The sequence below is a fragment of the Camelus dromedarius genome, chromosome 3, assembly GCF_036321535.1.
Source record: "Camelus dromedarius isolate mCamDro1 chromosome 3, mCamDro1.pat, whole genome shotgun sequence".
NCBI lineage: Eukaryota > Metazoa > Chordata > Mammalia > Artiodactyla > Camelidae > Camelus > Camelus dromedarius.
The window spans coordinates 107,024-118,682 of NC_087438.1; the positions used below are offsets into that span (position 1 = coordinate 107,024).

Below are 11,659 nucleotides of genomic sequence, written 5' to 3' on the forward strand. Positions count from 1 at the left end.
CTGCCTCTCAAACCTCAACAGAAGCTGGACCCTTTCACCACAAACTGCGAGGAGGCCATTGTTTTCCTACAACACTCAGTCCGCTCCCTGAACACCCCCAGGACCCCGAGCACAGCACAGGTAGGTTCTTGTGCATTTTGTTTTATTTGACAGGTGGGTGGGAACACAGAGGTTTGGCCAAAACCATCATTTACAGTGGAAATTTTTGAGCCCGTTTTGACTCTATATCCCTTTCAATTAGCAAAAATCTTCCAAACCACTTCCTCCCCTTTGTGACCATAAAAGTCCCACTCCGCCCAGAAGAGAAACATCACCACTACATTTGCTGATGCGCCGCCAAGGCACAAGTAATTGCTGTTAGGAGTGAGACACAGAGGTGGACTGGTGGGAGGGACCTCGATGGCTTAGGAACCCAGGACCTGGAGACAGCGCCCAGGGTGTGCGGTGAAATCCGCTGGCCTCATCTAAATGCCGGGGTCTCTTGCTGCTGCCTTCAAGCTCTCCTCTTTCTACCTACCCTCAGCTCTTCCTTCCCTTGGCCGAGGGCATCTGAGGCTGTGCTGCCTTCCTGCTGGTCCAGGGTGGCAAGTGTGGATGTGCCCGACCCGCCGCACTTTAAGCTCAGTTGAAGGAGAAGGGACATGGGTCGGAGCCAACATGTCCACGTAGTGCTAGGCTTAAGAGGAGTGGCCTGGAGGAGGAGTTCCATGCGTGTTTCTCCCACCCCGTGCAGGAGGTCGCAGTGTTGATCAGCAGGCACAAGGCAGTGATGAAGCATGTCCTGGAGGACGCAGTGTTGGTGGCCCTCCGGCTGGAAGGTGGCACCGTGCTGGCCCAGCTGAGAAGGGAGGGCTTTGGTGCCAGCCAAGACTGCCGGTGAGTGTCCCCCAGAGCCGCGCTGGACTGCAGCCCACCCATGGCAATTCCCAGTGTTCTGCCTGGTCAGGGGAGGCGCATCTCCATCACATGCAGTGTCTCCAAGGAGTTCAAACCTCCATTCCACTGACGGACCCTCTGTGACTGACTAGAGCTCAATTCCCTCCAGAACCAAGGGAAAGCCTAGCAGATTCCTCTAGGGCTCAAGTAGAGACAGAATTCATTTCATGGGATTCAGCAGTCTGTCCTAAGCGAGTGCTTCCTCGTCATTCCCTCGTGGTGCTGGGTCCACCCAGCACCCTTCCTCTGCCACCAGTGCAGTGTCTGAGCCCATGGATGGTGGAGCATCACAGATCACAGTCTGTGGGCCTGCTTGGGCCGTGAGCCTCCTCTGGCTTCCATTTCTGTTAGATGTAGAGAGTGCAGTTGTGTTTGTAACCAGGTGGTCACAACAGACGTTGCTTGGGGACTGGCTGTGAACAAACAGGTGATCAGGACACCACACCGACTGCTGCCTTCTCTTTCCAGAGATGCTATCGAGGCTGCCTCCAGGCTGTACAACCAAGTGGATGAGGAGGTCCACAGGCTGGTCCTTGCATCCAACAGGTGTCTGCAGGAGCTGGAGAGTCTACAGGAAGGAGGTGACCAGGTCAGTGTCCACGGGGAGGCAACCAGTCAGGGATCCAGGAAGTATGGGACCAGGTTGGTCTCTGCCACCTAAAATGACTGGTGTAACACTCAGTATTTTAATCTAGAGTCTTTTCACATACATAGGCATATAAGGCTTTTTAAAAGTTTGTATGTATTTTCAAGTGAAATCTGTATTATTTCATGAAGCACTAAGTCCAAGTTATGAGTGTGTAGCCTGGAGCCCCCGCACAGCCAGCAACATTGGGCGACAGGAAGAGGGACTGGGAGATGCTGGATGCTTGTGGCCTCTGCGTCCCTCTGGTGGCAGCTTGCCATGGGGCAGGCAGGGTAGGAGTCCCCAGGATGGCCAGCAGACCCGGTAGGGTGTGTATGCTGTGTATTTTCCCTCCCTGGTCTCCCCACAAACAACTCCAGCTCCCCGCCATGGGCCAGCAGGGGCCCAGGTGATGGGAGACGGTGACACAGCTTATCCAGGCTTCAGGGAAGGGAACGAGAGACTGCCAGCACCCCTGGGCAGGAGCACAGGTAAGAGCCTGACCAGCTGGCCAAGTCCTGGTGGTGGCCGCCTGGAGTGTGGCTGACTCAGGACACCCCGCCCTGGAGGCGGCCCTGCCTGGGGCTCCTCTGTCCTTGGGAAGTCCTGGAGTGGGGGTCTCCTCTGCCTCCTCCTCCCTGTGGGGTCAATTCCCTGTCCTGTAGGGCCTGTTATTTCTTATACATCATGTATTTTATTATAAATATGCTTCAGGGCTTTCTGGAGAAAGACCTGCGTGTCCGATGATATCTTTTCTGGCTTCACATTTCTCAGTAGCTTGTCTTCCCAGTGGTGACTCTGGGTCATTTAACTTCATGGGGTGCCGCCGAGAGCCTGCTCTGCCCTGCTTTTGACTTCGGTCTGCGCCCTGCTTCTCACTGGACGCTTGTCCACCCAGGGCCTCAGAGCACCTCCTTGGCCAACCCCGGCCCCCTGCTCTGGGAACTCTGGGGTTTCCTGGATCCCGCGCTTGCTGCTGGCTCACTCATTTTCCTCCTGTTCCACCTTTGGTGTCGCCAGTCTTCCTCCACCTTCAGCATAGGTTTTCTCGACTTTAGCGTTTACCCCGCTTGAGAGTTCTTCCTTCTTCTCAAACGTTCTTAGTTTCCTTGCAGTTTCTGTTTGCTGGTTCCTCTCAGCGTCCCCTCTTCACAGCACCTGAAATACTGACCGTGGTGTCTGGCCAGCCTCTGCCCCTCCAAGGGGGTTTCTGCAGGCTTGTTCTGGCTTCTCCTTTTCATGCTTGAGGCTCCCTGGTGACCCTGGGCTGCTGCCCAGGTCACTGGTGAGGATGGGCCATTGGAGGCTTCGTGCTGGTCCCTCTTCCTGGGCTGGTCATCCCTCTAGAGGCACCTGCAGGTCAGGGAGGAGATGAGACTGAGTGTCCACTGGCCTCCTGCCTGCCTCATCCTCTGCAGAGAACACCCCAGGCCCTGCAGGGTGGGGTGGGGTGTGCACGTGGGGCTCCTGCCCCTCCACAGCACCCCCAGTCTACGTCGCCTCCCCCTCAGTTTCCCGACCGCTCAAGATGCCCCAGGGGCCCCCACTGCCCCTGCCTTTCCCGGCTGTCTGCTGTCCCCTGTCCCCACCCTTTATACCTTAAAAGAGTTTACTAAAATTTCAGCAGTGCTTCAGGAAGGAGCAAAATTAGTTATGTTTTAATCTGCCATCTCTGCCCAAAACTAAACTCATTTTAACCTAAAAATGAAATCATCCTATATAGCATGTTAAATTGTCTTTTTGACCTGAGAAATGCATGCACACTGTGGAAGAATTAGCAAGGAAATAGGTTTCACCAGAGTGGGCTCGTGCTGCACATGCAGCTCTGCTCGGCCCTGACTGGGGCCGGGGTGGGGGGTGGGTGCTGCAGACTCCAGCGGGAGGTTCCTGGGCTCTGTCCCACTGTTGGCTGTTACAGAAGTCACCCCATGGGCTTCACACCTTGTGAGTGTTTGCAAGTTACTAGGCTGGGATGGCAGGTCAGAGCACGCATTTTCTAAGGTTTTCGCACACCTGTCAGTGGCCCTCTGACCGTGGCCGGCCTGCGCTCTCTGCATCCTTTCAAGGCCCACTTTCTCGTTTGCCAGTCTGACAGGTGAAGATAAAATGGCTCATCACTGTCTGAGTTCAGATTTTTTATGCTACAATTGAACGTTTTTGTCATATGTTTATTGGTTATTTTTATTTATTCTCTAATAAATTGCTTTTTCGTGCATTTGGCCAATTTCTCAACAATTTGCAATAGTTCCACTGTGTTACTTCTAATCCTTTGATTGTGTTGCAAGTATTTGTAATTTGTCCTTTCATCTTACTTATGATTTAAATGGCCTTTCCTACCTTAAGGCTACAGAACGACTAAAGTATTCCATCAAAAGACTTTCATGGTTTGAATTTTTCCATTTAATTCTCCAAACCAACTGGAATTTATTTATTTTGGGACTCCACCAATAAGGTGCCTCTGCTCTGCTGACCCGTTCCTCCTTCTCACCTGGCAGTTCCAGAAGCTTCCTCACAAAAAATCTGGGTTCATGGTGTTTTCCATGACTCTGTCCACAAAGAGCACATACACTGGTCTCTCTCCTCTGCTCTTACATCTGAGACCATTGAACACAATTATTCTGGTTGCAGATCTAGCCCGATGGCTCTATTTTTAATAACAAACCTTTTCCTGGGTGAAAACAACCAGATGCCCCTGCATTGCTTTGTGGCAAGAACTGCTCGTGGAAATGAAGGCTTACCTTTGACGCGCTCAGTGTGAGCCCAGTGTTGTTGCCATGGGAGTTGTGTCTCTAAAGCAACAACCTTGACCTGGTGGGGCTGCATTGCGGGTGGGCCTGCCATCACCCCTCCATCTCCCAGTGGCCCTCCAGAGTCCCAGCGCCACCAGCCTGAAGAGTATTTCTGGGGTTTGGGTACCATAGTAACAAATTTGAAATGGAAACGTCTGGATCTATTTTTCAATGACCTTAATTTCCTTTTCCAAACAATGAAAATAGTTATAAACTTGAGCTACAGAGATCTGTGGTCATCCCTCCCCAGCCCCATCCACAGACTGAAAAAGCACAAGTGTCAGAACAGTGGTTCCACCTGCAGCTGCGTGGCCTTCGTTGCCATGATTATGTAGGACGCAGTCAGGAGATGTGTCAAGACAAGGTGTATGGCTGTAGGAACCAGGTGTACCAGCCCTGAGGAGGCGTCTGACGCCTCCTGCATCCTCCGAAATCTTAGATCTGGACTCCTTCACATGTATAAAAGTAAACCCTTCTTTTCCTACATAGATCAAATCGTGGCTTGGAAAAGGAGGGGAGGAACTCCTCGGGCCTTTGGAGCTGCTCTCTCTGGGAAGCATGAAGCAAAGGCAGGCGCCCCAGGACAGGCAGATGGTGGGTGCCCCCCAGGATACACGCAGGGATGCCCAGAGGAAGTGCCAGGGCTTGTTCTGATTGTTTGCTTCTTGGGCCGCAGCGGTACTGTCAGAGAGGACTGGGGCCGACGGGAGGGAGCGCTCCAGGCACAGAGGAGGTGACCCAGGACTTGAGAAGGAGTCTAAGCACCACAGCCAGCCAGGCGGAGCAGAGGGAGGGGGAGTTCTGCGAGGAGGTAAGAGCCCCAGCGCAGTCTCTCCTGGGCCCAATGCTTTGCTGCTGGCACTCGCTGAGTGTCATCTGGGGCCCGAGCAGGCCGGGCTCTGGGATGGCTGCAGCACCCCTGTCAGACCGCCCCTAGGCTCTCCATAGACCTGTGAAGAGTTTATTTATCGTACCAGACAGATAGGCCACAGGGACACGTGAGCTTTATTTCACGTTTGCCAGTTCAGTGATAAAAGCTTCGAAACCATCACTGCCCATGGCAGGCACCTGCACACTTGCAGTGCCCTAGAATTGCCCACCGTGTAGGCGCCAGGGCCAGAGCCCTCAGGACACAGAATCCAAGGGGCCAGGGCAGGGCAGGAACTCTCTGCCCTGTCTCTGCCCCTCGGGCTCCCACACCAGGCAGAGGTGTGGATTGCTTCATGGTCTCTCCAGCCCTGAGGCCCCCAGTCAAGTCTGGTCAGCAGTTGTCCCTGTGGGCCGAGGGTCTTCCTCTCACTCTGGCCTTTGACTCACCCTGGTCCTTGGTTTGGGCGACTTTGTCAGCAGGACAAGCATGACCTGAGTTTACTCCAGTTGCTTGTTGGCTACAAGCTACTGAGTGGGGCCCACCAGGCCATCTGGGCCATGACCATCCCTCATTGCTCTGACCAGTGCCCTCCTTTGCTGTGCAGGTGAGCAGGTGGACACCGCAGTGCAGTGAGTGCCTGGAACACCTGGTTGCTGAGGATCTGAAGCGTTGTCACCAGGAGACCACAGAGCCACCCATGCAGAGCCTCCCCAGGGCGAGTGTGGCAGTGTCGGGCCTGGGCGGCCAGCAGGCACTGCCTCAGGGGCACACCTCGTGGCTGCAGTGCCAGCAGACCCGACTCCCCTGGCAAGAGGCCTGTGGAGAGGCAGCCCTGGGCCCTAGCACCCCGCCTGTGGTCCAGAGCCCCCCGAATCATGAGCTTGCCCGGGGCCTGGAGGAGCAGCCCCCTGAGCCTGCCTGGACCCTCGTCAGTGACCCTGAGGGCTGCACTGGAGAGTCGTCCCGACGGCTGCCCAGCCGCCCTGGACAGGCTACTCTGTGTGGGCAGGAGGGTGAGCACCTGGGCACAGGTGTGCAGGACCAGAACAGCAGCTCCACAGGCTCCTCTGAGCCCTTCCAGACACCAGCTTCCCAGCCCAGGAGGCACCCCCTGAAGAAAATTATGAGAAAAACACAAAGCTTTGAGATTCCTCCACCTGAGAGTGACCCCAGGGACTCCCACCAGCCAGGCCACAATGAGATCTTTATCAAAGGAGTGGAGGTGACCAGCATCGCGACCTCAGAGAAGCAGCCCCTGCCAAGGCCACGTGCCGAGAGCCCCCTGGTCCCTCGGAACCGGAGTCTGTCCTCTCCCTCCAGGATCCACCCCACTGCAGGGGACAGGCAGGGGCAAGCAGAAAGGTAAGGTTAATTCCCCCCAGCCTGCGAGCCTGGTGGTCAGGGGGACCTAGACCGGCCTGAGGGTCTGGTGGTCAGGGGGACCTAGACCGGTCTGAGGGCCTGGTAGTCATTGGGGACCTAGACCGGCCTGTGGGCCAGGTGGTCAGGGGGGACCTAGAAACCCAAAGCTGTTAAGTGTGCTTCTGCAAGGTGGGAAATCCACAGACACCCTACAGGCCCACCCCATTCAGTCCAGGTGGAAATGCTCAGGTCTGAATTTAAACATGACATTAGTTACCTCCCTGTGCTCAGAACAGAATCCTGAAAACTGCTTCCTTTTCTGGGCATGTGGTGACCTAGTACACCCGCTCTGATGGTTAAACAACCAACCCGAGTTATTTAGAGTCCATTTGTAGAAAATCATAATAAGCGAGTCGAGCCCACAATATGAATAAATTACCTTAAAAACTGCTTTTTAAAAAGTCTCTAAGTATTGAGGTAAGAAGTGTGCTTGTTTATCTGTTGCCCAAAGATGTTTATTTCAGTTTGTTAAATCTATAGGAAGATGTTTGCAGAAAGATACTTTTTGTTAGTTGTTGGGATAAAAAGTGGTCGAGGGCCCCGCCCACCCCAGTGGTGGTCGGTGGCACTGGCCTGGCCTCGCAGCCTCTGAGTTGCTTGTCCCTGTTCACAGTGAGCACTGGGCTGGAGGGGGCGTCCTCCTGGGGGTTTTTTGCTCACATGAAGGGCCCATGTGTGCTTCCTCCAGAAAGCAGCTTGAATCTGAACTGAGATGGTTATAGAATTCTCCTCTGAAACACCTTCTACCTTGTTAAAGGTGGAACCTTGTAGGGGACGAGGAGGTGGCAGGGGTGCATGTTGTGGGCGGCCTGCTGGCTCCTTAAGTTTTCGAGACAGCAGAAGGCAGGAGTTAGCCGGTCCACTCGCAAAGGGCCACACGGTCACCCAGAGTGGATGTCTGGGGTCAGGGAGGGAGCAGGCTTATGAAGCTGTCCTGACTTTGCCGCAGGTGACATGTCCCCCTACACTGTTCACAAGCCTGGAACCCCCAAGCCCAGGTCTGGTCACCAGGACTCCATGCAGCCAGGAAGTCCTCACACACCAGGGCCGGGGCGGGGGCTTCATGTGAACCACCCCATCTTCCCTGGAAATCCAGACCTGCTGCCTGTTGTCCAGAGGGAGCTCCTGTCCCCTGGCCAGCAGTCATTTCCACAGAAATTTCTAGCCCTTATGACCTCGTGAGTCAATGTCCATTTACTTGGTCCAACTCTCCAGACCAACTGGTGTGTGTGTTTTAATTCTGGGTGTTAAAGGACACGTTTTCAGTGAATGTCAACAGGGCCCTCTGGTGTGTGGGGGCATCTCGCACCACAGCTCCAGGACCCTGATGAGCAGAAGGTGCTGTCTTCCCAGAAGCAAAAAGCACCTATAAAGTCTGTTCTGTGCTGTGGAATGGGGCAGCCCGGGTCTGCTGCAAACAGATGAGCTCACAGCATTCTGACCATAGTGCTTTTTTTCCCACCTGAAAAAAAAAAAAAAAAAAACCTCAAGTAAGGACAAATAATGGCAGAAAACACCTGCCAGCTCCCATTGGTGTCAACAGGGTTGAGCAGTTTAAGAAGGTAACTGGTAGGGTGCCATCACAGGGTAGAGAAGCAATGAGCCTCGTTACTCATGATGGGGCCAGTTCACCAGCGACCACAACTTCAAAGTGCAGTTGGTGGGTGCCATCTGCAGGACAGAAGTGCATAGCTGCATGGACCCCACACCAGCCAGAGCCCAGGGAGCCCTTGCAGGGGGACCCAGCCCAGGCAGGGAGGCGGTGTCTGCTGCTGCCCATCTCTGCCTGCACCATTCCGGGCCTAGGCCGGGTCTCTGTCTTCTGCTCCAGCTGCTTCTCTGCCTCTGGGTTGGATGCCGCTAAGTAAAGCTGACTTGTGTGTGTCAGGAGCCTGTCTTCTCATAAATGTCCACTACAGCCTTCTTGGCAGAGGGCTTGCTGTAGGGGGCCTGCGAATCTTCCTCTTGCCAGAGCTGACCCTCAAAGAGGGTGCAGGGGTCAAACCAGCTGGACCTGGGGGTGACTTTAGGGAGCCTGCGAATCTCCTCCTCAGTTTCCAGAAGGGTTTTCCCTGGAAAAGCGTGGTCACAGCGTGGAAGTGCTTGTACAGCAATGTTCTTCCCGCTATAACCCCTCCATGCTACTGCTTGTATGTACGTATGTACGTACATACGTATGTATGCATGTACGTATGTATTGTGTATGTACGTACGTGCGTATGTATTGTGTGTATGTATGTACTACGTACGTATGTACATACGTACGTACATGTGTATGTACGTACGTATGTGTTGTGTATGTATGTATATATGTACGTATGTATTGTGTGTGTATGTATGTACGTATGTATTGTGTATGTATTATGTATTTTCGCAGCAGAGGGGCAGTAATTAGGTTTATTTACTTGGTTTTTTGATGGAGGTGCTGGGGATTGAAACCAGGACCTCGTGCATGCTAGGTGTGCAACTCTACCACTGAGCTACACCCTCCCCACCCTTTTTAATGTTTTTTTTTTTTTTTTGCTTCTTGTCTTTTCTCATCTCAGAGGAGCAACTCCAGTAACAGATATGCAGCATGCTCAAAGCTATTCGTTGCCAAAGACAGGAAACCTTATGGGAGTCTTTTTTGTGCATCTCTGCTGTGTGTAACCCTGTTAACTTCTCTGGAGTTTCAGCCTCTTCTGTTTCTCACGAGGCAGGAGCCTCATGAGGCCGCCAGCCGCTGGCCTGAGCATTCCCTCCGGCTCTGTCTTCCAGCAGCCGACTGCAGCACATAGTGGCCGAGATGATCTTCACAGAGAGGGAGTACGTGAGGTCCTTAGGATACGTCATCGACAACTACTTTCCAGAAGTGGAGAGGACCGACCTGCCCCAGGACCTGCGAGGGAAGTGTGGTGTCATCTTTGGGAACTGGGAGAAGCTCTACACCTTCCACCGCCAGCACTTCCTCCAGGAGCTGGAGCGCTGCAGGCACTGCCCCTTGGACGTGGGCCGCGGGTTCCTGAGACACGTGAGTACCCCCAGGCCCAGTGTGGGGGCAGCGCAAGGCCAGCCCAGCGCCTCCTGGGAGACACCCACATTTCAAGCGGGTGGATCCCTGCGTCCGGGTCGGGAGACGCATCCCTAACAGTCACCACCGTCGATAGGCAGAGACCACAGCCCGTAGGTCTCCCAGCTCTGGGCTCTCCACCCCTCGTATCAGTGGATGGCACCCTCGTCAAGAGCCCTGGCACAGGGGCTGCACCTGCGTCATCACACCTAATCTGTCCACAGCCCTGCTGCTCATCACTTGAGGCTGGTTGGCCAAAAGAAAATTCCAAAACCAGTTTGCTCCCTGCATGTAGGAAGCCCACCTAGTCCCTGTCACAGGCCTCCTGTGAGCCCGCCCCGCTCTCCTCCAGGTGGGCCCTAGGACCTGCCTGGCCAGTTCTGGGAGCCACGTGGACGCACAGATTAGTCTGAGATAAGTCTCCTCGCAGTCGTGAATGTTGAGTCTTCAATAAAATCCTTAATTTACTCTGAAAAGAAAGCTCTTTCAACAAGTAGTACCAAGCACCGTTCAGGGCCCTGGGGCAGTGTCTGTGCTGGTTATCATGTGTGAATCACCGTGACCAAATGCCCGTGCTCGAAAGAAACCTCACGTTGTGTCTTTTCAGCCATTTCTTAAGAGCTTTTTGCCATAACGTGCAACTTCCATGTTGTTTTATGTTGACAGCAATCCTGAGAATTTTAAATGTTAATGAATATTGCAGACTATCCGCAGGCCTGCACTCTGAGCAGCCCCCTCGCCTCTTCCCCAATGCTCGGTACTTTAAGACCGATTCTAGGACTGTGGCATTGACCCCAGGAGCTCCCACCATGCTTGGGGAGCTGGCAGTGTCTAATGCAGCAGGGTCCCCTCTCCTGACTGCAGGGAGACCTACAGGGCTGGGCGGGCTCGGGTTCTGACCCCGGGCCAGCTCAGGCACCCCGCTCTCCTTTGCAGGAAGAGCAGTTTGGCCTGTACGCACTCTATAGCAAGAACAAGCCAAGGTCGGACGCCCTGCTCTGCACCCACGGCAACGCCTTCTTCAAGGTTGTCCCCTGCCTGTGAGCCTGCGAGCCTCGTGGCCCAGTGCAGCCCAGGCTGACCCTCTGCCCCCTTGCAGGACAAGCAGCGGGAGCTGGGGGACAGGATGGACCTGGCCTCCTACCTGCTGAAGCCAGTGCAGCGTCTGGGCAAGTACGCACTGCTGCTCCGGGACCTGGTCAAGGAGGCCAGCCACTGCCCCACCCGCGAGCAGGAGCTGGGGGAGCTGCGGGCCGCTGAGGATGTGGTCTGCTTCCAGCTGCGCCACGGCAACGATCTGCTGGCCATGGACGCCCTCCGCGGCTGCGACGTGAGTGCCACGAGCCCCAGTGGGCTAGAGCAGGCCTGCAGGGGAGTGTCCACGCTTAAGACCCCAAAGCCCCACCCGGAGGGGAGGGGAGGGGGCTCCAGGGAGACATGGTGTGGAAGGCAGGATGGCTCTTAATGTACCTCAGCTTGTTGGGCAATTTTTAAATAACTGGATGCCTGAAAATTTGACCTTGGCCTCAGGCTTTGGGCCTGGACCTGCCAGTTCGCCTCCTCTAGAGGCTGGCAGGGAGGGCAGGGGCGAGGCCAGTGCTCAAGACCAGCATGGGACCTCCCTCCCAGGCGGGACAAGCCCAGAACTCTCTGGTCGGAATGGAAACACTAGTACCTTGCTAAAGCAGCATTAAGAGTCTCAAGACACCACAGATTAGCCCCAGGTGGTCACCCCCAGAACCCACAGGCCTGATCTGATTGAGCGATTTGGGAGGGCTCAGCGCCACTAAGGACAGGGCCATCCACGGGAGGGAAATGTGGGAGAGGCTGCTCCCCTGGGCTCAGTCATTCGGGAAGCTTTCCACAGAGAGACGTCAGCCTGACCCCCACCCCAACACAGCCGGCACACGGGCTGCAAGGACCGCCTGGGCGTTAAACACACAGTGAGACTCCAGCAGCATCGACAG

General features: G+C 54.8%; 1 protein-coding gene across 2 annotated transcripts in view; it reads left to right on the plus strand.

Annotated features, from left to right (window-relative positions):
* PLEKHG4B (pleckstrin homology and RhoGEF domain containing G4B) overlaps positions 1-11,659 on the plus strand; it is a 58,541-nt gene that overhangs the window by 40,010 nt on the left and 6,872 nt on the right. For both annotated transcript variants that reach the window (XM_064479017.1, XM_064479023.1), the window contains exons 9-17: positions 22-120; positions 734-876; positions 1,405-1,525; positions 4,840-4,944; positions 5,027-5,161; positions 5,826-6,583; positions 9,401-9,653; positions 10,629-10,718; positions 10,792-11,022. In XM_064479017.1, coding sequence (XP_064335087.1) covers positions 22-120; positions 734-876; positions 1,405-1,525; positions 4,840-4,944; positions 5,027-5,161; positions 5,826-6,583; positions 9,401-9,653; positions 10,629-10,718; positions 10,792-11,022 — 1,935 coding nt within the window. The remainder of the gene's footprint in view (positions 1-21; positions 121-733; positions 877-1,404; positions 1,526-4,839; positions 4,945-5,026; positions 5,162-5,825; positions 6,584-9,400; positions 9,654-10,628; positions 10,719-10,791; positions 11,023-11,659) is intronic.